Genomic DNA, 25,430 nt, shown 5'->3' with positions numbered 1-25,430 from the left:
GGAGCTCCAGTGTTGTTTGTGAAGAAGAAGGACGGCAGCATGAGATTGTGCATTGACTACCGAGAGCTCAACAGAGTCACAGTGAAGAATAAGTATCCACTACCGAGGATAGAGGATTTATTCGATCAGTTGCAGGGAGCTTCGGTATTCTTCAAGATCGATCTGCGATCTGGTTACCATCAGCTGAGGGTCAGAGATTCAGACGTGTCTAAGACTGCCTTTAGGACACGATATGGACACTATGAGTTCTTGGTGATGCCCTTTGGGTTAACCAATGCTCCAGCAGTGTTTATGGATCTTATGCATCGTGTCTTCCAGCCATATCTAGATCAGTTTGTCATTGTATTCATTGATGACATATTGATCTACTCGAGGAGCATTGAGGAACACACACAGCATTTGCATACAGCCTTGCAGACTTTGAGGGAGCATCGACTGTTTGCAAAGTTCAGTAAGTGTGAGTTTTGGTTTGGGCGCAGTACTTATGCAGAGTGGCAGAGTTATCGCATATGCGTCGCGACAGTTGAAGATTCATGAGCAGAACTATCCGACGCATGATTTGGAGCTTGCAGCAGTGGTATTTGCGTTGAAAATCTGGAGGCACTATCTTTACGGCGAGAAGTGCAAGATTTTCACCGATCACAAGAGCCTCAAGTACTTCTTCACCCAGAAGGAGTTGAACATGAGGCAGCGCAGATGGCTTGAGCTTGTTAAGGACTACGACTGTGACATTAGCTACCATCCGGGTAAGGCTAATGTAGTGGCAGATGCTTTGAGTCGAAAGTCGTCAGTGGTATCATGTTTGACTGCACAGTTACCACTACAGACCGAGATTCAGAGGTTTGGGTTGGAGTGCTATCCGAGCGGCCATGCACCGAGCTTGTCAGTGTTGACGGTGCAGCCAGTTTTGAGAGATCGGATTAGAGAGGGACAGTCCACTGATGAGGAGCTACAGCGATGGAGACAGAGAGATGAGGCCAGAGGTAGTCTCTTGTATACAGTGGAGGATGGCATCGTTCAGTACCGTGGGAGGATGTGGGTACCGAACGTTGATCAGTTGAGAGCCGAGATTCTAGCAGAGGCTCATGCATCTCCGTACTCCATTCACCCCGGAAGTACGAAGATGTACCGAGACTTACAGTTATCATATTGGTGGCCCGGGATGAAGAGTGACATCGGGAGAGTGGTGTCAGAGTGCTTGACTTGTCAGCAAGTCAAAGCAGAGCATCAGCGTCCAGCAGGACTTCTTAGACCTCTCCCTATTCCGGAATGGAAGTGGGAGAATATTACGATGGACTTTGTGGTTGGCTTACCGAGGAGTACTAGAGGGTGTACAGCGATTTGGGTGATTGTGGATAGACTCACCAAGTCAGCTCATTTCTTGCCGGTAAGGACTACTTACACCTTGACACAGTATGCAGAGCTTTACATCAGAGAGATTGTTAGACTGCATGGCATACCAGTGTCTATCGTGTCAGACAGAGATCCGAGATTCACCTCAGCGTTTTGGAAGAGTCTGCACACAGCTTTGGGGACTAGACTTTTGTTCAGTACAACTTTTCATCCCCAGACAGATGGTCAGTCCGAGAGAGTGATCCAGGTTCTCGAGGATCTCTTGAGAGCTTGTGTCATCGATTTTCGAGGATCTTGGGAGACTAGACTGCCATTAGTGGAGTTTACCTATAACAACAACTTTCAGTCGTCTATAGGTATGGCTCCATATGCAGCACTTTATGGGAGGAGATGCAGATCTCCGGTGCATTGGGATGAGGTTGGTGAGCGGATTTTGTTGGGGCCAGAGATTGTGCAGCAGACAGCTGACATAGTGACGCAGATTCGAGACAGGATGAGGACAGCGCAGAGTCGGCAGAAGAGTTATGCAGATGCCAGACGACGCGAATTGGAGTTCGCGGTAGGTGATCACGTATTCTTGAAGGTGTCACCTATGAAGGGAGTAGCGCGTTTTGGGCAGAGAGGCAAGCTGAATCCGAGGTATATAGGGCCATTCGAGATCTTGGAGAGAGTTGGCACATTGGCCTACCGTTTAGCTCTACCACCGGGGCTAGCGGCAGTGCACAACGTTTTCCATGTATCCATGCTTCGGAGATATGTCTCCAACCCGTCGCATGTGTTGGATTTCGAGACCTTACAGTTGCCACCAGATCTTGTATACGAGGAGAGGAGCGGAGGCTTAGGACGCGGGTCATACCGATGGTCAGAGTCCAGTGGCTGAATCACTCGGAGGAGGAAGCTACTTGGGAGACCGAGGAGGATATGAGGACTCGCTACCCGGAGATGTTCGGGTAAGTACTTTAATTTCGAGGACGAAATTTAATTTAAGGGGGGGAGAATTGTAACACCCGGTATTTTTAATTACATAAATCCGCCTGCATAATTAGGATATTTAATTATTTAAATTTATGATTTATGGGTTAAATAATTATGTGAATTATTTATGCATGATTTAAGTTATTTTTAAGCATTTAACCCATAATTAGTGATTTTTATGATTTTTAGTATTTTTATTATTTAATCGCGTAGACGGGACCGTGGACGGACGAGATGACAACTTTCTAGCTAAATTATTTTATGAGTCTTTTTAGAGCCTTAAAATATTATTTTGAGTTTTATTATCTCAAAATTTTAAGTATTTAATTTTATTTAATTTTAGGGGTCATTTTTATCCAAAATTAGTCAAAATATTGACTTTTTAATATTTTTAAAATTCCCCTAAATTATTATTTCGAGATTTTATTTAGGTGATCAGATTTTTAAATGTTTATTTAAGAGTTAAGTTGTATTTTAATTATTTTAAAACCTTTTTATTTAATTATTTAACCTATATTCTAATTAACCTAAAATTTAAACCTATTCTACCCAAACCCCTTAGCCGATCTTCCCACCCCCATCAGCCGCCACTCTCACAGAAAGTCTTCATCATCTTCGACCTAGCAACCTTCAAGACTCCATAGCCATTTTTCGAAGGTTCCAAGCAAGCCAAGGCATCCCGTCGTCGCCCCGTCGTCCCGGAAACGTCCTACGCGTGTGCTAATCGTCTTCTACGGTATTAAGGCATGATTTATTCCCGATTTTTCTTTATCATATCAGTATATATTATGTAGGCTACGGTAGACATCGAAATCTTTTGAATATTTTTCAGAAAATGGTTGAAGTTTGTTCTTGGCATGCATATTCATGGTTCACGTTTTCTTTCTTGTTATTGGATCGCATGGATTGGTTCAAGGCTGAGGGTTCGGTCAGGAGGGATCCTTGGGTGCCTAGGGATCGAACCTTGGTCAGGTTGCAGGCTGGAGGAAGGCTAGCCGATCAGGTTTTTGTGAGAAGAGGGCAGACGGCGCAGGCTAGGGTTCGGGAGAAGAGGGCTTCGGGTCCTACGGCTAGGGTGCATGGGGACCGAGGCTGGGTCAGGTTAGGTTCGCCCGGACATGGGCTACGTCCGGGCGGCGGCGCTCCGGCCAGGGGCGGCCGGAGCCGGCCGGCAGCAGCCATGGAATGGCTGCTGCTCACGGCCACAGCCGAAGAAAAGGAAGGGGTTCGGGTCTAGGGTTCTGCAGGGTACCGGGTCGGGTTATGGGGCTTGGGTCGGGTCGGATAGGTCTAGGGTCGGGTCAGGTGGTTCGGGTCCGGGTTTGGTGGGTCGGGCTCGAGTCTTTTTATTTTTAAAATATTTTATGAATTAATGGGTTATTGAGTCAATTAAATTAAAATAAAATTATTTGGACTCCCAAATAATTTTATTTGGACTTTTAAAATTTTAATTAAGTTAGTCCATTAATTTTATGGGCTTTTGGGCCCATAAAAGTTATTGGGCCAGTCTTTGGGTTTTTGGGCCCAATGGGCTAGTTTAAGTGTTATTGGGCTTAGTGTAATTTTAATGGGCTTAATTAATTTAATTGGGCTTAGATTAATTAATTGGGCTTAAAGTTTAAGATATTGGGCTTAAGTATGTTAATGGGCCAGATTTAAGTTAATGGGCTTGAGTGTAGGGCCAGCAGTCTAGGACCATCCATGAGAAAATTGCATGTGTCCTGATTATATATTTAATTATTTTTATGCATTTAAGTTATTTTAATATTTATATGTTAGTAAGAAAATTAAATTAAATATATATGAAGGACACACAATTTATTTAAGTACCTGCATTCATGAAATCAATTTTTATGCTATGATTTAATTTCTATGGTTGAGCAAAATAAAATATTTTAGGTGGAAATTGAAGTAGTGTGGCCATTTATGTATGGGCAGTTTCTGCCATTTATGTATGGGCAGTTTTCTGCCATTTATGTATGGGTGGTTCGCCACCAGCCTCGTACGATGGTTTCTTAGACTGATCAGTCGCACTATGGGTCACACTTACGGATAGGACCATTCGATGTTAAGAAAATAAATGCTCAACAACTCAAGTATGTATGTTATGTATTATGTATTTATGTTTAATTAAGTAAGTTATGTTATGTAATTTTTAAGCATGCTCATTCATGTATATGTATGTATTAGTATTAAATTGTTTTAAATTATTTTGAACCCTTGTTAGTATGCATGTTGGGCCTCTAGGCTCACTACACTGATATGGTGCAGGTGAGTACGTAGAGGAGCAGGTTACTCCTACCGGTGGTGAGGACGTATGAGCAGCGCTGCAGTAGCCCCGTGACCGTGACAGCTTCTGAGTCACCGTGCATGATGTCATGTGAAACATTTTATTATTATTTTCAAGAGTTGAGGGTTATGAATATTTTATCAAACATTTTTAGTGCATGCACACATTTTAATTATTTTATTTATGCAGTATATTTTTAATTCTAGAGTTGACTCAGATGTTTAATTATTTTTAAAGAATGCATTTTATTTAAGTATTTAAATTGTTTATTTATTTAGTCATGAATTTATTTTTAGTATTTTATTTGGTGCATATATGTATGGGCATATATGTACATATATTTATTTAGTAGTATATAAAAAAAAAAAAAAATTTCCGCATATTTATTTATTATAGAGTTAGGGTCGTTTCACTACGTGTCTTCCAAATAGACAAAAGAAAAATCTAAAACAAACCTTAAAAATTCCACATAATTACACCTACAAAAAATAATATAATTAAACTTACACCACATGTTTCTCTCACCACTCCCGCTGAAAGGCCCACAAACCCTAGTCAATTCGATTGAAGCAAATCTCCAAAATCCACTATATCACTTTTTCACGTTGTCACCTTTGAGTGATTCGAGTTCATTTTTATTACAATGAAGGTTCGAGAGTTGGATGCAATTAAGCTACCTCGACCGGAATATGGTACGCATTTTCTTAATTTATATGGGATACTTTTTTCTTTTTAAAAAAATGCTCTGTTAGCCAAGAAAAGAAAGGCTTTGAAAGTTATGAGGTGGTATTTATAGTTTGTTGTTGTGTTCTTTCGGTACATTTTATTTTTTTAAAAAAATAGGTGGTCACGTGTGTTGTTCTGTATTTTGGGTTCATTTTTTTTTAAAAAAAATAAAAAAATAGGAGATAGTGGTCCAACAGTGTTTGTTGTTTGAATTTTGGATGCAATTTTTAAAAATAAAATAGGATAGTGGTCCACCAGTGTTTGTTGTGGTCATGACTTACGCGAGAATTAAATATGATAAAATTATTGATTTCGATGCAGTGGCATTCCTCAATTCCTTATGTTTTCTATGTGAATAATTCTATTTAATTATAATATTATATTCAAATCATGTCATACGTGCTAAAATCTCATGTTTTTTTTCAATAATATGGGGTAAGTTTCATACTGCGAATGGTGATACGCATGTTTACAATGGTGGTTGCATAACGAAGTTTGATTACTTTGAGGTCGACATGTAACGCATTGAGCTTTTGAAAAATATGGTTGAAATGGGTGGCGTGAAGGAACCAATGAGAGTATTCACTAATAACTCGACTCCTGCCTCTTGGTTTTTAAATTAATACGAGATGATAATGATTTATTGCTTATGTGTGCTGAAAAAATGAAAAAATCTAAGAGATTTCAATATATACATTGAGGTAGAAAGCAATTTTTTTCCATATGTACCTAATGCAGCTCAAAGGCATGAGGACTCAGGTGAAGAGGTGATGAATGAGGCTGTGATGGAACACGGGCCTAATAAAGATGGTGTGAAGGGCAAAGAGCATGCACCTAATGAAAACGATTGGTCTATGGAAACTTATCAATCAAAAGATCTGGAAAATAAATTTATGGTCGAAGATTCTGCTGAGGAAAGCTTGCTCGACAGTGAAGATGAATTCAGAAAAAGCATAGATGGGTCAGATATAGATTTAAGAATAATGCACCAAGGTTTCCTGCTTTTAATTATGTGGAAAAATTTGATCCAACCTTTGAATTGGGGATGGTGTTTAGCAACAAGAAAGAGTTGAGAGAATCAATACACTCGTATGCTATAAAAAATAAAAGGAGCATTAACATCACAAAAAACGACAAGATTCGCGTCTATGCTAAATGCGCAGGTGAGAAGTGTGAGTGGAAGCTGCACTCATTGAAGCTTGAAGGGGAATATACTTATCAGATTAGGAAGTATGTTCCCGAGCACACTTGTACGATGAATTTTAATGTGAAAAATCTAAAATCAACTTGGTTGTCTAAGAAGTATTTGAGCAAATTCAGATCAGACCCAAAGAGAAATGTCAAAGGCTTTAGAATTGATGTTATGCGTGACATTAAATGCAAAGTTTCGAAATCTCAAGCTTACAGGGCAAAAGCAAGAGCAAATGAATTAGTTGAAGGGCAAGCTGCTGAACAATATGCATTAATTTGGGATTTTGCAAATGAAGTGAAGAGATCGAGTCCTGGGAGTACTATTGTGATTGGCACTGATGATTCAACTGGTGATAATAGATTTGATAGGTTGTATATGTGTTTGTATGCAATGAAAGTTGGTTTTTTATCAGGATGTAGGCCTTTTATTGGGGTGGATGGATGTCATTTAAAGGGACCGCATGGCGGGGTGCTACTGTCTGCCGTGGGAGTTGATCCAAATAATAATAACTTTCCAATTGCTATCGCCATAGTCAATAACGAGTCAGGGGAGACATGAGGATGGTTTCTTAGTTTACTAAAATTAGATTTGAATATTGAAAAAGAGAATGAGTGGACATTCATGTCCAACAAACAGAAAGGGTTGATCCAAGCATTCAATGAAGTTTTCCCGAGGGCAGAGCATAGGTATTGTGCAAGACATTTACATGGGAACTTTAAAACAGCAGGGTTTAGAGGTGAAGCATTTAAAAATGCATTATGGAATTGTGCTACAGCTACAACTTTGAACAAATTCAGTATAGAAATGTCAAAAATGAATGATATTGATGCAAGTGCAGCAACGTGGTTTATTGACAAGCCACCTTCCCAATGGAGTAGATCACACTTTACAGCCACAAGTAAATGTGACATGTTGCTCAATAATATGTGTGAATCATTTAACAGTAATATTCTAGAAGCGAGGGAGAAGGCCATACTCTCTATGCTAGAATGGTTAGTCGAGTATTTCATGATAAAGATGCAAAGAAACCGGGATCGAGCTGAAAAAAAAATGGGAAGGGATATTTTGCCCGAAAATACAGAAACTAATTGAGAAGAACTCCGCCAAGATTGGAGATTGCATTCCAATTAAATCTGATAATTTGCATTACCAAGTTTCCTGTTATGAAGGAAGTCAATACTGTGTAAATTTGAGAGAGTGGACATGTGGCTGTAGGAAATGGGATCTCAGTGGAATCCCATGCAAGCATGCATTGGCGGCCATTACAACCCAAGGATTGGAAGATTTTCGATATGTGCATAAGTGTTATAGGTTAAGCACATATAAACAAGTTTATGCTCCTGCAGTGATGCCAATGAATGGTAGAAGTGAATGGTGTTCGTCAGGAGTTATTCCTCCATTGCCACCAAACTTTGGAAGGTCAATTGGAAGGCCCAAAAAAGCGAGGAGAATTGAAAGAGATGAAGCTGTTGAAACAAGGATGAAAAAACGAAGAAGCAAAGTGAAAGTGATCAGAAAAAAATATGAAATGGGGAGGCAGAAAAGAACAGTTAAATGTAGCATATGTGGTATCGAGGGTCACAATAAGAAAGCTTGTCGTGGACAAAATAAAGCAGCAACACCAATGGAACACGAACGAGTACAAAATGAAGCAGGAAGACCAACGGAACACGAACCAGTTGATCAATCACAGGAGCGTCCTTTAAGCCAATTGACCCAAGAGGTCATAGAGCAACGGTTTCCTTCCAAGTTGCAAGTAAGAATTTCATTTTATAATTTTCTAAAACATATTATTTCATCAATATTATTTCAGGTGAAGAGGAAAGTGAGGTTCGATGTGCACACAATAGAAGAAAATGAAAAGAAAAAATCAAATGAATCTTATGGCAGTAGCAGTGTAAGCTAATTCCACAATCTTTTGTTTTTGTTTTTACATGTTCATCAAACTATTATATGCATGTGACATGCAATTATAAACCACTTGTTGCAGGGGAAATATGAAAATATGTTATCACTAATGGCTCAACCACATGCACCATTACCCCAGCTAATGTCTGTGGCTCCGCCTACTATGTATGACCAGCTCAAACAATGTCAATTGCCCATACATAAAGTCAACATTAGAGCACCTGCACCTTTTGTTGGAGGATTCTACATACAAAGTGTTGAAACATGTCTAGATCGTTCTTCCACACTTGCAAAGCCCATCACACGCGAAGGAAGGCAGAAATTTATGTCGATATCGAGCCTAAATGGTTGCTTATCTGAAGTTGATGAAGCATTGTCACAGGCCTATGAAAAATGAAAAGGTTTCAAGAAATGATGAAGATGGAATATTCAAGTTTCTTGTTCTTTGTGAATGATAACTACTATGATTTATTTGAGTGATTTTTGGAAGTCAAATTTTCATTTCGTGATTTATTGTATTAAAGGATGTTTTTGCACCTTTTTTGTTAGAAGATGCAAACTTTTGATATGCATGAATATTGTGTTTCAGTGATGGTTTGTGCAAATTGAATTTGAATGCAAATTGCCGAAGTGATGGTTTATTTTAATTATGTTATGGACATGTGACTTTATGGATGGTATCTCTGCTATTTGAAAGTAATGGTTCATGTGCAGTATGATGTTCTGGACAACTTCAGTTTCATTTTTTGGCACAGTGCCTTCAGATGGGGTGGGAAATGTGGAAGTGTCTGCTTATGTGCAACATGCTTTGCTTTCTTGAATTTTGGAGATTGAAAAACATATTTCCATATGTTACATCTTTAAAATTAAATTTGAAAGATAATAACAATCAAAACTTAACTTAACAATAAAAACACACCACAAAAATCATACATCAACGTTACTTAAATTACAAATTACTATCGAATGCAATATCATTAACAAAAGCAACACAAGTTTCAAATCCCGACAAAAGAATTATAGCATTTAACTTAAAAAAAACCATAACAATAACAAAATAGGCTCGAAGCCTTCATCAGCATGCTTAGAGAATCCAGAATATGAACATATGCGACCAAGACACTAGCAAACAAAATTAAATTTTGTCCTTCCTTGTCGTCCAATTTTTTCTTCTAGCCCATCAGTCTTCCTTTGGAATAATGGACATTACTATAGCTCTATATCACATTTTTGGATCATTCAAAAACAAAAATCACAGCTATCCCTGCGTGAAGAAAAAAAAAAGAAAAATAATTAACAAAAAAAAATTCACAAGAAGGAAATAAAATAAGAAAGAGCAGCCACCAAGAAAGAAAAAAGCAGAGACCTTTTCATTACAAGGGCTTAATCAATTTTTTTTCACAAATTTGTACCAATCCCTCTGCCGCAAATCTTTTAAAGAAGCATGACATCGATCAGGATGCTACGAATACCCTTTCTTCTTTAAAGAAGCTCCAGATCCAAAAGACCAAATTTGAATATTTCTTGAGTTGGCTTCAGATCTCACGTTCAGAAGGAAAAGAAATGATTGAATTTTTTCGATGGATTTGATGGGTTTGGTGAGAGAAATTAGTTATATGAATTTTATTATTTTTGTGGGTTTAATGATATAGAATTTTCAAGAATTGATAATATTTTAAATCTAGTTGAAATTTCACACTGATTCCAAATCAACAACATCCTCAATTTTAAATTCCATGTCAACATATCTCGTGGACACCTAAGCATTTTTCGGAGGTCTACTAGGATTAATAAAAAAAGGACCGAAATCGAAAAAATATTGCAAATTAGTGTATGCCTATTGAAAATTTTGATATAACAGGACTAAAAGTGAAAAAAGCACAAGTTACAGGACCAAAATTGTATTTCTCCCCATTCAAACAACAACATAATTACCTAAATTTTAAATATATTTTCCCAACAATCATCAACATAAACAGTAAACACAAAATTTTGAACAATCATTACCATTTAGCAAATCATTGTTCAAGAAACCACACAAATCATTTCAATTCACATTCAAAATGCTACTATCATCCGACAAGATCACACGGTGATAATGTGTGATCAATAACTGCAAGCGAACGTTAGAAAAACCAAGAAATTGAGTAAAGAAGAGAACCTCATAGACCTTTCTACAAATATTTAGAGTGCATCGACTAAAAATTATTTTTTCTTAGTAATCTAAGAAATTGTGCTAACAAAAATGCGGATCACTATTTCACCGTCACCACCATCCAAGCATCCTTCGAAAACTACTGAAACTTAAAAAGACAAAATAATCGGATCCGAGGTGTAAATGGAATTACCCCTATTTTAATTGTTAAAGATCCTTAGATTACATTGTTAAAGATCCTTAGATTACAAGAAAACATATATTTCAAACCCAAGAACAAAAACCATAAAAAAAAACAACAAAAACACAGCAATCAATTAGTTTCAACCCCTAAACTATCATCTTATTTCAATCAAGCCCCTACCGGCTGCCACCACAGGACTCGCCTTCGGAGGGCGTCCACGTTTTTTCCCGGTAAGAGAGCCAGCGGGCTTCGGCTTCGGTAGTGGCGGCGGCTCAGACGGATCATGGGACTTAGGGGGCCGTCCACGGGGGCGTGCCGGGGGGAGGACGGTTCCCGGGGGAAGTGGTGCTTTGGGCTTCGGGGGACGGCCGCGACCGCGGGGTGGCGGTGAGTTGGGGTCGGGTTTGAGGTAGTTGTTCTTGATGAGAAGAAGCTGCCCGGCAGATTTCATGCCGTTGAGATGACGGGTGAGCAGCGTGGAGTGAGCGGGAGGGAGGTTTCCGTACCGGGACTCGATGTACTTGGAGATTGCCGATTTGTTCGAGCCATTCTTCTCGTTCAACTCTTCAATAGCTGTAAAAATCATCTGTGAAAAGGACAAATCAAAACCCAAGTTGTAATTACGTTTCCTTTCGAGTAATCAATTCAATTGTCACCAAGAAATGGAGGAATTGGAGAAATTCAGAGAGAATAAGTCCTGACAGTCATAATTTGATCGGTAAACAGTCACTCAAAATGCAAAGAAACTGTTCGATAAAATGCCTAAACTTCGAAATTCAAACGTCGCTATAGGAATTCGCCGGGAAAATATAATAAAAATTTTTGAAAAAATCCAAAAAAAATTGACCAAAAAAATTATCTCAATTTCCACCAAAAACTACTATAGACGGACAATTCGGACGACCGAAACTTCAAATTTCAACTGTAGCTTGAGAAATTCGCCATAAAAACATGCATTCCATGAAAAAAAAAAATCCTAGGAATTTTTCACGAAAAACTCAATACCTCCGGATACTGAGGCAAAGTCTGTGGAGCCACCTCATTCGCCGGAGCTGAAGATTGGGGATAAAAATTGAGCTGTTCTTCAGCCGCCATAACCATAAACAAGATTCTCAAAATCCCACAAAATTTCGAAATCAAGGGCGAATTAAGACACAGACTATGGGAAAAACGAGATTTCTGTAAGAAACCGCGTAGGTAATTTTGGGTGTGGAGAAAGGGATTAAAAGGGTGAACAGGGCGGAGCTAGATCTGGTGGATGGGAGCTATCCGGGTATGACATCCGACGGCTAGAGATCTATTTCTTGGTTTCGATCTAACAGTGAATATGATGTATGTGATAGTGACATGATCGGTGACATGGTTTATTTTTATTAGACTTTCACCCCTCTAGATTTCAGTAATTTCCGGTCCAAGAAGGTAATGTTGAGGTAGTTTGCTACTGTTTAGTTCAAAAAAAATCCCTATTGTACAGGGGGTTTTTATTTTTATTTTTAGAGCATGTTCAATGGTGAGATGATGTTGGTGAGATGATGTTGGTAACTTCATTGCATGATGATATCAACGATGAAGACTTCATTGCTTGGTTCTATGAGAATGAGATAATGTTATATAAAGAATGTTGAAATATTAATTTTTTATTTTATTTAATATATTTTTATTAAAACACAAAATAAATTTGTACAATTAAAAAAATTAAAATTACACATAATTAAAATTTTAACATTATAAAAAATTAAGAAATACACAAAATTTAAAATAATTAAAAATTATAAATAATTAAAACAAATTACCAATAACGAAATAAATTAATTTTTAATTTTTACAAGATCAGATTAATATTTTTATTATTAATGCTTTAAAATTTTATTTTTACATTAGTTTTAAAAAATAAAAATAATAAAACAAACAAACAAAAAAGAACATTGTAGTCCGCGCGGACCCAACCTGCATCATCACACGAGGATTTTTCCTCGTGCGATATCCTCGCCCCATGAAGGGGTGAGGAGAGAAAGTGGGGCGAGGAAGCCCACTTCCTCGTGGGGCTTCCTCGTCCCTTGTAAATGCTTTTAAGTCTTTCCAACTTTGTAGGAATTAAGTGGGCTTCCTCGCCCCTTGTAGATGCTTTTAAGTCTTTCCAACTTTGTAGGAATTACAAAGTTTTGTTGCTTATTTCTTGATTTGTTTGTTATGTAAGCTATTTTATATAGATGATGTATTTCATATGTTGAATAATAAGAATATTATTCCTCTCAATATTGTATCTGCATTTTTTTCAAACTTTAACATTTGGTATCAGAGCCTCGAAGGGCTTGATTACCTTTGGAAAAAGTAGTCTTTCAAAATATGATGAAAAAAGGTTCATTTGTACAACCAGTAGTCCCTCGATTCAATGGGCATTATGATCATTGGGAAATGCTCATAGAGAATTGTTAGGATCGGTGAAATGTGTTGGGGTGAATACACACTTTAAATTTTTTGTTTTTTAGACGACTGGGTTCAGTTGGGTTGACCATTGAAGTGCTTCTTTCTCGTTAGTCGATGTTAGTTGACTAACTGATAGTGCGAAATGAAGTCAACTAAAAAATTTGAACTTTAGAACAAAATAGTAGACAAAATAGTAGTTATGTGGGTTGACTGGATGCAATTCTAATAAGTAAATAAAACAAAATTTATTTTTGGATGTTCGGAGACTCAATTACTCCTACGTTACCCTTTCTTCCACACAGATAAGGATCCACTAGAAGATTTAGAGTATTACAACTCTTGCAACACCCCACTTCAAGACTAAGACTTACCCAACTACCTATCTCAGAACTCTTAGGTTGATAGAAAATTTGAATATGCAATACTACCTTGCAATACTCCACTTGTAGTGACTCAAATCGTGATCACCTACCAATCAAAAACTTAGGCATGCAATTAAATAATAAATAATCATAATCAGAGATAAACTACGGAAACTCAATAACTTAATTCCAGCATGGTAAAACCTAGTGGTTGACCTCGCAATCCTACCTTGGTCACCAACCAAACTCCAGATCTCTAGGAGAAATACCTGCAACTGCCCTGTCGAATAGGATGTCCAGAAAACAGAAAATAACTGGACATGAGCGCTAAAGATCAGTACACTAATACGGGTAAACATACGTATATGATGCATGCAATGTAATGGCCGGGAAATAATATCTTGGTAGACAAAATCAGAATCTGCTCAGACTAGCGCCTAGAACATGAGTTGTAGCCTCGGAGAATCAAACCACTGAACCCGACCACTCATTCCTAACCGGACATGGACCTAGTATGTCCACTGGAAACACTAGAGACGGAACAACCTATCGGTCGAGTGACTCTCAATGCCCCATACTGTCCTTATAAGGGCTGATCACCCTATAACAGGCTTATATCGAAAGATATCCAAGCTCAATACGAAATGTACATGCAACATAATATCTCAAAGCAGTAAAACATAGATCATGCATTATCATAATCATGGCACATAAATGCAACACATAAGCATGCATACCCGCTGAAAATCTCAGTCAGTACTTGCGTACCTTTCTAAGGCAGTTCCTATAAGCATCCAACTAGGTTCCAAGCCTACCATGCAACACTAAAATGCAAACTATGCATGCATTAAAATATCGTTCTAAAAGTCTTAACTAAGCAATAGCATACTCTCTATTTTCCATAAGGATTCAGAGCTATACATTCGTCCGTCGTCAGCACGCTAATGACGATTGTCCCAGAACTTGGACACAACTCCGCTACGACTTCTGGAGCCTCGTCAAGGCCCTGGACCAGCTAAAATAAGGCTCCAAAGCTTCAAAACCGGGCAAGAAACGAGAGCAAACAAGTGAATTGGCAAGTAAAAATGAAATCTCGGATGACCTATTTATAGGCATCGATCGGACGCTCCGATCACTGGATCGGACGCTCCGATCTGCTTGCCCCACCCACGTGTCACAATCTCGTTGACACTTGTTCTGCCAACACACCGGACGGTCTGATCTCTAGATCGGACGGTCCGATCTTGCCATGTATCGACTCTAAATTGACACCTAACAGAGGGAGATCGGACGCTCCGTTCCGAGTTCGGACGGTCCGATCTCACCCGAAATCATTTTCCAATTTTTTTTAAATTAAATCCCATTAATTCCTTTAATCCATTCTTAATCATTTTCAGTCAATAAATATTTTAAAATGGAAACGGGCTATTACATTCTCCCCCACTTAAGAGATTTCGTCCTCGAAATCATATCTTAAGTACCGAATGAACTTGAATAAGAACAACAGGTTCTCATTCTCTCATATCATTTTACAAGATCTCACTGTAATCCAAAATAATCGTCGGTAGAGTCTTAATATTAAAATTTGGACCACAAGAAATTCTTATTCCTCAAAAATTTTTCTTATGATTCAGTAACAACATGGTCTCTCCACATATGTCAAATCTGTATCACTGTACCTTAGATGATTGCAAGATGTAAGACTCATATACCATAAATAATCACCACAGTGATAAATGAAACACATCGTGGATACTAGACCCATATAGCGGCAATACTAGTCTGTACTATATCTCATTTACTGCCCATCATCCCAATTGGACCAATAAACTCTAGAGATATCTTTCTGGTAAATCAAATATATCAACATTATGTTACACTAAATATGATTCTTCCACATGTCTCTCTCCCACTTCTTCCCAAAACAATGGAGTACAACATCTCCGACCGTACAACGCTTCAAATGGTGTCATACCAATGTTGCTATGATAACTGTTGTTGTACGGAATTCAATAAGTGTCAATTGATCTTGCCAAGTTGGGCCAAAATCCATAGCACAAGCTCGTAACATATCCACAAAAGTATAGATAGTATGCTCTGACTAATCATCAGTCTCCGAATGATAGGCTGTATTCAGAATAGTCCCTAATACATGCTGAAAAATCCCCCGAAATCTGGAAACACATCTGGAATCTTTATTTCTTACAATGCTTACTGGTATGCCATGAAAACTCACAATTTCCTGAATGTGTAATCAATCACTACTGTCAATGGTAATGTATCGATTACACGGAAAAAAATGCGCTGCCTTGATGAGTCGATATATCACAACCTTGATAGCATCATAATTCATCGAAAATACCGGTAAATGTGTCACAAATTCCATCGCGATAATTTCCATTTCCAATCAGGAATCGATAACTATGATACAAACTTCCAGGTTGTCTATATTAAGTCTAAATCTGTTGACACACCCAATATCAAGAAACATACTGATACACAATGCACTTTATACCTTTCAAATAGAACCGAATACTCAAGTCTTTGTATACCAAAAAAATTCTACTACTAATAGCAAAAATGACTAGTACTCCGTCATATCACTAACAAATGTGACAACGTCGTTGTCCACAATTCTTGATTTCCTGAACCCTTCAGGTTCTCACTAATTCCTGACTCGCCTAACTAGATGATAAAACTAGTTCATCCCAAATTTTGCGAAGTTCTCATCTCAATGCAATCTAGCTAAATCTTTGATTGAATATGCCAAAACAGCTATATCAATGGCCTAGCACATCCAAAAGACATCCCAAAAAATTAGTGACAACAATCCCGCCAGACCCAAAAAATATGGATCTCAGCTGTTGTCATTTTCCCACGTCTAAACACTTGATGTTATCTTGCTAGTACCCATTGAAATTTAGACACTTGCTAGATCAAATTCTGACAATGAAATCCCAGAAATAATGCAAAAACATTCCTGAGAACTGAATATCAGAGTACTGTACTCATCCTATTAGGTTTTCCTCAAAGATTAACAACTGTTTAGTTCAGTTTCTAATCACCAAGAAAATGAATAATTCCAATCGTCCTTTCTTCAAAAGAACATTCACCTCCCCCATTACTGAGTTACAACATTTGTATCTACCACAGATAAATTAGAAGTAAAACTTCTTATCAATTCTTCTTAAGCAGAAGGAAACCCAAAAGGTGAACTAGCACATTTCTGGAAATTCTCCAAACACTGAGAAATTCTGAATATATCTTAATCAATACTGATTAGACTAATAAAACGCATCCATTATTCTCGATCCATCATAGCTCATACTTAGCCCAAAAGAATTAATCAGTTAAGTTTGTTATTCACTAATTCTTGATTTACCAAAATCTCACATGATTGATCAACAACCAATGATTTTGACGATTCTTTTTACGAGAATTATCAAAACCCAAAATTCTTGGACTAACAGAATTCCCACGAGTTCATTAATCTTTATCTCCAACGATGTCAGACGATAATCAAAATTAGTCACTTGTACAATTACTGTACCAATATGGATCTACCACCAAACTATTCCTGCCTAAACCATAGACATAAATTATACTAATCTCCGGACTAATTACAATTTGAATTATCATCCTATATCTTGGACAACCTCCATTATCATGAAAATCTAATTCCATATCTCTGACGGAGTCAGACGATAATCTAATGATCACTGATAATTTACATGGCTCGATCAACAACTCTGATCTTGTTGCCATAAGTCTGCTAATTCTTAACACTTGAAATTACAAAGTCCATACTGAACTCATCACTCCTATCTCTGACAGAGTTAGACGATAGATAAGGGTTGTTATTAACATCAATCCCGTATCAAATCCAGACTTACTACCACTGCTTATGTCCATAAGATGGACACCAAGACGAACTAAGCCTAAAGCAGAGTTTTCCGATCCAATATCCTGGATCGTCCTTGTCCTAAAGGAATGTCATACGGTATCTCTGACAAAATCAGACGATACTCTGAATAACCACTGGTAGAAATCCTTCCACCTACTAGATCTATCTTATCTAGTAATATAACAATATTAAATCAAAATCTTATCTGCTCAGAACGATCACTCGTCAAGGAAAACCTCTTCCAAAACTAATCCTGACAGCAGAAAATCCTTAATTTATATCTCTGACGAAGTCAAACGATAACTAATTTCCTTGAATACTAAATTTTAGTATCAATTAAATCTTCACGATAGATTCCAAATATCGAATATTTGTATCCCTACTAAGACTGTTGTAACACATCATACTGAGGTAGTCTCCCCCTAAATAATCATCTGAAGCAAGAAAAGCTCCCAAACATCCTCTAAAGCACGAAAGGCTCCCAAAGTAATACAAGCATGGTGTAGTGACCACGTTAATCGGTGTGAATAAATTCAACTGGCAAGCGTACCAGGTCAAGTAATAATATAGTAGACAAAGGTCCAAGTATCGAACCCACAGGGACTGTAAATATATGATTACCAAAATATATTTATTTCTACTTAATCTAGACTAATGAATAAAGATGATTCAGATTTTTAACTAATAAATAAAATTTCAATTAAAATTAAATTAATTAAAACGCAGCAGAAAACTTTGGATTACTTCAAATTTGGAAAAAGTTCGATCAAGGACTCACGTAGGTACCAGACAACTCATGTAACAAGAAATCGATCTAAGACATCAGACTTAATCTTAATTCACGGGAATTTTCCTAATTCGTTCGAAGGACTATTTCTAGAACAATCAAACCTATTCAAATATTGATGAACTAATCTTTCGTAATTCTAATCAAATTTGAATGCATTAATAACTGTGAAAATTCCGTAAACACCTAAACCACATAATGAAACCGAATTCTATTTCTAGTCAGTTTTACACTATGTTGAATATCAAAGTGATCAAATTCGAGACCTCCTCTGTCGACTTGAAATCGATTAACAAGCAAACAAATAACTGGCCAAGAAATTTGTAAGACAAATATAAATTCGATAATCAATAAAATCAATCAAGTCTGAAAATCTCAAATAAACAAACGAGTTTTATACATAAATTGTCTGGCCCAATCATGTGGCCTTGATCGAAAAAGAAAACTACTCAAAAATAAATTTCATAATTCAAACAAAGTTTTTGATCATGAATTGAAAATAAAAATAAGAAAAGAAGAAGAAACGAGAAATCTTCTCTCCCAAGTTGTAGTAGCCGCCGTCTCTGAAAATCTGGAACTGGAACCCTTATTCTGATGCTAAAAAATATATTTATAGGTCCCAAATATTAAAAAGATAAAATCCTTCCCGAGCAAGAATTTTTCAAAAATAAAACTCTGGTCGCGCGGCTTGCTCAAGCGAGCACAACCTCTCGCTCGAGAGAGAAACTCTCTGTTTTCGAAGATTTTTGCTCCCGTCTCGCTCGCTCAAGCGAGCACCACCTCTCGCTTGAGCGAGCAACTTTCTGCCCAAAGAATTAATCATGCGCGATTTCCCTTGCTCTTGCGCCAATCTCCTTCTCGTCTGCGCTTCCTCACCTTGTGCTGAACTCTATCTTCCTTGCGCATTAGCGCCTTCTGCAGACAGCCTCAAAGCGCGATTGCGCTCAATCTTGCGCCCTTCAGTAGCATAGCTCATCATCATTCTTGTTTACACAGCACCACAGCTGCTTGCAATCCATGTTTCTTCATCGTCTCGATTCTGCTTTGACGCAGCTTGAGTTCCTTATGAAACTGAAGCTTTAAATCTTGCTTCTCCTCGTTCGTTGTTTCTCTTCAAGTCTGCTACCGACTCGATGCCGCTTCGAACTCTTCTTCTCGAAGTCTATGTTTCTGTTCTTGAATCCTTTGTTCTGGCTTCTGCTCATTCATCTTCTGGAAATTGTTGCTGAAGCTTGCACTAAATCATGCGCCTAAACTCGATCTTCAATCTCCAAGGAAATAGCGTCTTGTCATCGCAAATGTCGAGTTTCCTATAAATTAAACCAAGGGGAATGATGTGAATAATATGCATGAAACGACACAAAAAGGCATATACAATACTACGAACATATGCAAAATTAAATATAAAAACACACAATAAAATGCATACAAAATGTAGTTATCAACACCCCCATACTTAACTCTTGCTCGCCCTCGAGCAAGACATGCAAAAATAAAATGCAAACAAAAACATAAGTAAGGACGATTCATAAATGTGCAAAGCCTCCGAGAAGTTCAATCACAAAACCAAAAACACAGACATGCTCTCAACTTTTCATAATACACTTTCGGTTTAACGTGAACGTGCGTGTGTGAAATGTCATTCCAGTTTCATGCAACTTAGATCGAATTCATCTCAAATCTGCTTAGCGACCTATGACAAATTAGTGCAAGTTTCACTCTTCAAGTATCCATTCCTTCCAACGACCTCTAGACTAAACCACCTCCCTTGAGATAATAAATTACACACCTCCGGATTTTGCACCCGGTATTGCTTTAGCCCCAATAATTACCCGCTGACTTAGCTATAACTGGCTAGGATACAAAAAATCATTCTATTTTTTCCTTCTAATCCCCTCTTCTATAACCCGGATAGAGCATCAATCCCATTTAACCCGCATACTTAGCCTTAAATTTAATTTTTTTATAGGATTTTAATCCTTTCAAGGCCCGGATGGAATTGTATACAAAATTTTTTTTTTCTAGGTGCGCCCAAGATCATAAGTGTAAACTAGAGCCTCATCAAAATTCATAGAACACAATCAAGATCCACAAACCACCTATTGTCGTGCAATGGTCAAACAGACAAAAACTTCATCAAATCTTTCGTTACACTCCACTGGTCTAACACAAGTGCTTATAAATATTCACGATTCAACCTACAGTTTCTCATGTCAAGTCAAGAGCAAAATTTTTCAAAAATAAATTTTTTTCAACATAAAATTCATCATCATTGACTATTATGACTCATCCCACTTATGCAAGACAACACAAACAAACAAAAATAAACAATATGAAAACAAACATGAAACATGACAGATGCAAAACAAACACACAAATGCAAAACTAGTCTACCCCCCCATACTTATCCAAAGCATTGCCCTCAATGCTCCAGAACAATGAACAGAATGCAAACAAACACACAATGCAATGAAAAACAAAAACACAAAGAAAACAAAAATAACACTCCCCTGGTTTTCGATTCATTCTCTTCCTTCTTGACAGACTCCTTTGGGACGATATCAGCATTCTAGAATATCGGCTGGCACGACCAATTGGCATGGGAAAGAAAACAAAAATCAAATAAAAACAAAAACAAAAACAAAATAAAAAACAAAAGCAAAAACACTGGGTTGCCTCCCAGTCAGCACTAAATTTGTAGTCTATAGCCCGACTATACTCCTCTCTTGAGTGGCGAAATTCAAGGTGGTTTATCCACCATCTGTGAAAAACTCGAATTAGTCCTGCACTTGCATGCTACATCATTAAAAATTTTATGCATTGGACCAATTCCTGCAGACAACTGCACTTGCTGACATGCATCACCAACAACATCAAGCATATCAATCAAACGAATAGCAGAACAAGCTTTCAAAATTGGGCTCTTAGTAGCGGACTTAGACATAGTAAAAACTACTTGTTCATCATTCAGTCTCAACACCAACTCTCCTCTCTCAACATCAATCAACGCCCTACTAGCAGCAAGAAAAGGACGTCCTAAAATCAGGGAAACCTGTAAATCCTCTACCATGTCAAGGATAACAAAGTCTACAGGATAAATTAAATTATCAATCTTTACTAGGACAATCTCTACAATCCCTCTCAGATATTTAATAGATCCATCAGCAAATTTGAGAGATATAGCAGCAGGTTCAATATTTTCTATTCCTAGTTTTCGAGCAATTAGAATATGGCATTAAATTTATAGTCGATCCTAGATCACACAACACATTATCAAAAGACAGACTTCCAATATGACAGGGTATAGAAAAACTCCCTGGATCTTGAAATTTTGTTGGAAGCTTCTTTTGCAGCACTGCCGAGCACTCCTCATTCACTGTAACCTGCGTAAGATCAGTCAATTTTTTCTTATTTTTCAGCAAGTCTTTCAGAAACTTTGCATATCTCGGCATCTGAGCTAATGCATCTGCAAAAGGAATGTTAATATGCAGTTTTTTGAAAATTTCAAGAAACTTTTTAAATTGAGAATCAAACAGCAGTTGCTTAGCTCTATGGGGGAAAGGTAAAGTAGATAAATCAACATTTTCATTAACTTCTTCAAATTTTGAAGTCTTACCTTTCTTACCTGTCGTGGAGGATTTTTCTGCACGCACCTCCTCTTTTTCTTCATCAATTTTTGGCCCTTCCATAGCCTTCTTTTCTTCCGGTTGCTTCTCAGACTGTTCAAATTGTGATCTCGTCACTACCATAATTGCATTCACGCCTTTGGGATTTGGTTCAGTGTTGCTCGGCATAACTCCAACAGGACGTGTGGACAGTTAGGTTGCAATCTGGCCCATCTGAATTTCCAGCTTCTGCAGCATGCTCTCCTGATTCTGCAAGCGAGCCTCAGTACCCGCCACGTACTTTATCATGATCTCCTCAAAACTCGGCTTTTTCTCCTCTTGCTTGGCCTGCCAGTTCTGAATGTAGTTGTTGTTTGAGTTGTATGTCTGCCTTCCTTGATTGCCCATAAAATTCACAGCCTCAACTTCAAACAACTGCTGGTCTTGTTGCATATTCCCTTGTGCTTGATTTACCGACGCTGTTTTCATGAGTTCCACTTGGTGTGTCAGCGCATCAATCTTAGCATTTAGGGCCATAAAAGCATCGACCTCTAAAACTTCAGCCTTCTTCTCTCTCTTTACATCCGGCCACCCAATGTTACTCTCTGCCATGTTGCCAATGATCTCCCAGGCTTCAGCTGGCGTCTTCCTGAACAAGCATCCATTAGCCGCAGCATCCAGCATAGATCGAACCGAATGATCGGCTCCATTATAGAATATTTGGGTCTGCTGGCTTTGAGTAAGATTATGCTGAGTACATGTCCTCAACATCTTTTTGAACCTGGTCCATGCCGCATGTAGAGATTCTCCCTCCTTTTGCTTGAATGATATAATATCAGAGAACAACTTAGCCATCTTCGTAGGAGGGAAGTATTTCTTTAGGAATTCTTGGACAAGCTCCGTCCAAGTAGTAATAAAACCAGTCGGCACGTCATCAAGCCACTCCAAGGCTTCGCACTGTAAAGAGAATGGGAATAACCGCAGTCGCACTGCATCAGATGTTACCCCATTCACCTTGAACGTGTCATAGATTGACAGAAAACGCTCCAGATGAGCGTAGGGGTCTTCAACAGATGTGCCCCCAAATCTAGCTTGCAATTGTATTAGCTGAATAGTAGAGGGTTTCAGCTCAAAATTGTTCGCCTCAAGAGCGGGGCGAACGATGCTAGATCCATAGCCTTCAGTTGGCGGCCTAATAATATCCCAAACAGTACGGTTGTCCGCCATCTCTACTAGCACCTGCACCTGAAAGTTACAAAGAAAAGAGAGGAATTCAGAATCTTAAAAATAAAAAAATTAAAATTAAAATAAAGTCTAATCTTAAGAGAAACAAAAATTCTGATATCAAAATAGTCCCCGGCAATGGCGCCAAAAATTTGACCGCGTTAATCGGTGTGAATAAATTCAACTGGCAAGCGTACTAGGTCAAGTAATAATATAGTGGACAAAGGTCCAAGTGTCGAACCCACAGGGACTGTAAATATATGATTACCAAAATATATTTATTTCTAATTAATCTAGACTAATGAATAAAGATGATTCAGATTTTTAACTAATAAATAAAATTTCAATTAAAATTAAATTAATTAAAACGCAGCAGAAAACTTTGGATTACTTCAAATTTGGGAAAAGTTCAATCAAGGACTCACGTAGGTACCAGACAACTCATGTAACAAGAAATCGATCTAAGACATCAGACTTAATCTTAATTCACGGGAATTTTCCTAATTCGTTCGAAGGACTATTTCTAAAACAATCAAACCTATTCAAATATTGATAAACTAATCTTTCGTAATTCTAATCAAATTTGAATGCATGAATAACTGTGAAAATTCAGTAAACACCTAAACCGCATAATGAAACCGAATTCTATTTCTAGTCAGTTTTACACTATGTTGAATATCAAAGTGATCGAATTCGGGACCTCCTCTGTCGACGTGGAATCGATTAACAAGCAAACAAATAACTGGCCAAGAAATTTGTAAGACAAATATAAATTCGATAATCAATAAAATCAATCAAGTCTGAAAATCTCAAATAAACAAACGAGTTTTATACATAAATTGTCTGGCCCAATCATGTGGCCTTGATCGAAAAAGAAAACTACTCAAAAATCAATTTGATAATTCAAACAAAGTTTTTGATCATGAATTGAAAATAAAAATAAGAAAAGAAGAAGAAACGAGAAATCTTCTCTCCCAAGTTGTAGTAGCCGCCGTCTCTGAAAATCTGGAACTGGAACCCTTATTCTGATGCTAAAAAATATATTTATAGGTCCCAAATATTAAAAAGATAAAATCCTTCCCGAGCAAGAATTTTCCAAAAATAAAACTCTGGTCGCGCGGCTCGCTCAAGCGAGCACAACCTCTCGCTCGAGCGAGAGACTCTCTGTTTCCGAAGATTTTTGCTCCCGTCTCGCTCGCTCAAGCGACACCACCTCTCGCTCGAGCGAGCAACTTTCTGCCCAAAGAATTAATCATGCGCGATTGCCCTTGCTCTTGCGCCAATCTCCTTCTCGTCTGCGCTTCCTCACCTTGCGCTGAACTCCATCTTCCTTGCGCGTTAGCGCCTTCTGCAGCGCCAACAACAGCCTCAAAGCGCGATTGCGCTCAATCTTGCGCCCTTCAGCAGCACAGCTCATCATCATTCTTGTTTACACAGAACCACAGCTGCTTGCAATCCATGTTTCTTCATCGTCTCGATTCTGCTTCGACGCAGCTTGAGTTCCTTATGAAACTGAAGCTTTAAATCTTGCTTCTCCTCGTTCGTTGTTTCTCTTCAAGTTTGCTACCGACTCGATGCCACTTCGAACTCTTCTTCTCGAAGTCTATGTTTCTGTTCTTGAATCCTTTGTTCTGGATTCTGCTCATTCATCTTCTGGAAATTGTTGCTGAAGCTTGCACTAAATCATGCGCCTAAACTCGATCTTCAATCTCCAAGGAAATAGCATCTTGTCATCGCAAATGTCGAGTTTTCTATAAATTAAACCAAGGGGAATGATGTGAATAATATGCATGAAACGACACAAAAAGGCATATACAATACTACGAACATATGCAAAATTAAATATAAAAACACACAACAAAATGCATACAAAATGTAGTTATCATGTAGCGACCGAACCTAGATCCACTACCTAGTTAGTGTTAGAGCATAATTAAGCATGCATTAAATAAAATTGCTGCAGAAGATTTCAATAAAATCAGATCGGAAAAATATAATCGGTTAAACAAATTCGATTATACAACCTAATCAAATTATCTTAAATAAAAACTACAGCTAATCCTACTGTCTTCAAAGGTCACTGGCCTCTCCAAGCTCCCGGTGCTCAATCCTAAATAATTTAAGGAGACCATAGCTATACATGCGTCCGTCGTCAGCCCACTGATGATGACTGCCTCAAAACTTAGGCACAGCTCCGCTACTTCCTAATTCCCAATAGGACGCTTAGAAAGCCTAATACTAGCTAGAATAAAAGAGAAGATGAGAAAAAGTTTCAAGGAGAAATGATATCGGCTGCCCCTTATATAGACAACGATCGGACTGTCCGATCCTTACATCG

General features: G+C 38.0%; 1 protein-coding gene across 1 annotated transcript; it reads right to left on the bottom strand.

Moving 5' to 3' along the window:
• Positions 1-10,773: 10,773 nt before the first annotated feature.
• LOC140884572 (HMG-Y-related protein A-like) lies at positions 10,774-12,023 on the bottom strand. Its single transcript, XM_073291362.1, has 2 exons — positions 11,789-12,023; positions 10,774-11,369 (listed from the first exon to the last, which is right to left on the bottom strand). Exons 1-2 carry the CDS (start codon positions 11,882-11,884, stop codon positions 10,938-10,940), a joined length of 528 nt encoding a protein of 175 aa, XP_073147463.1. The 5' UTR covers positions 11,885-12,023; the 3' UTR covers positions 10,774-10,937.
• Between the last annotated feature and the right edge of the window lie 13,407 nt (positions 12,024-25,430).

The sequence above is a fragment of the Henckelia pumila genome, chromosome 2 (assembly GCF_033568475.1).
Source record: "Henckelia pumila isolate YLH828 chromosome 2, ASM3356847v2, whole genome shotgun sequence".
In the NCBI taxonomy this organism is placed as follows: Eukaryota; Viridiplantae; Streptophyta; class Magnoliopsida; order Lamiales; family Gesneriaceae; genus Henckelia; species Henckelia pumila.
The sequence above is the reverse complement of the archived record's forward strand: the minus strand, read 5'-3'. Positions and strand labels throughout refer to the sequence as shown.

What these genes read in the sequence shown, in the direction of transcription:
- LOC140884572 (XM_073291362.1), bottom strand. Translation starts at nt 11,884, where the DNA reads ATGGTTATGGCGGCTGAAGAACAGCTCAATTTTTATCCCCAATCTTCA. An exon ending in CTTTGCCTCAGTATCCGGAG is followed by an intron (nt 11,370 to 11,788) that starts GTATTGAGTTTT and finishes TCCTTTTCACAG; the next exon opens with ATGATTTTTACAGCTATTGA.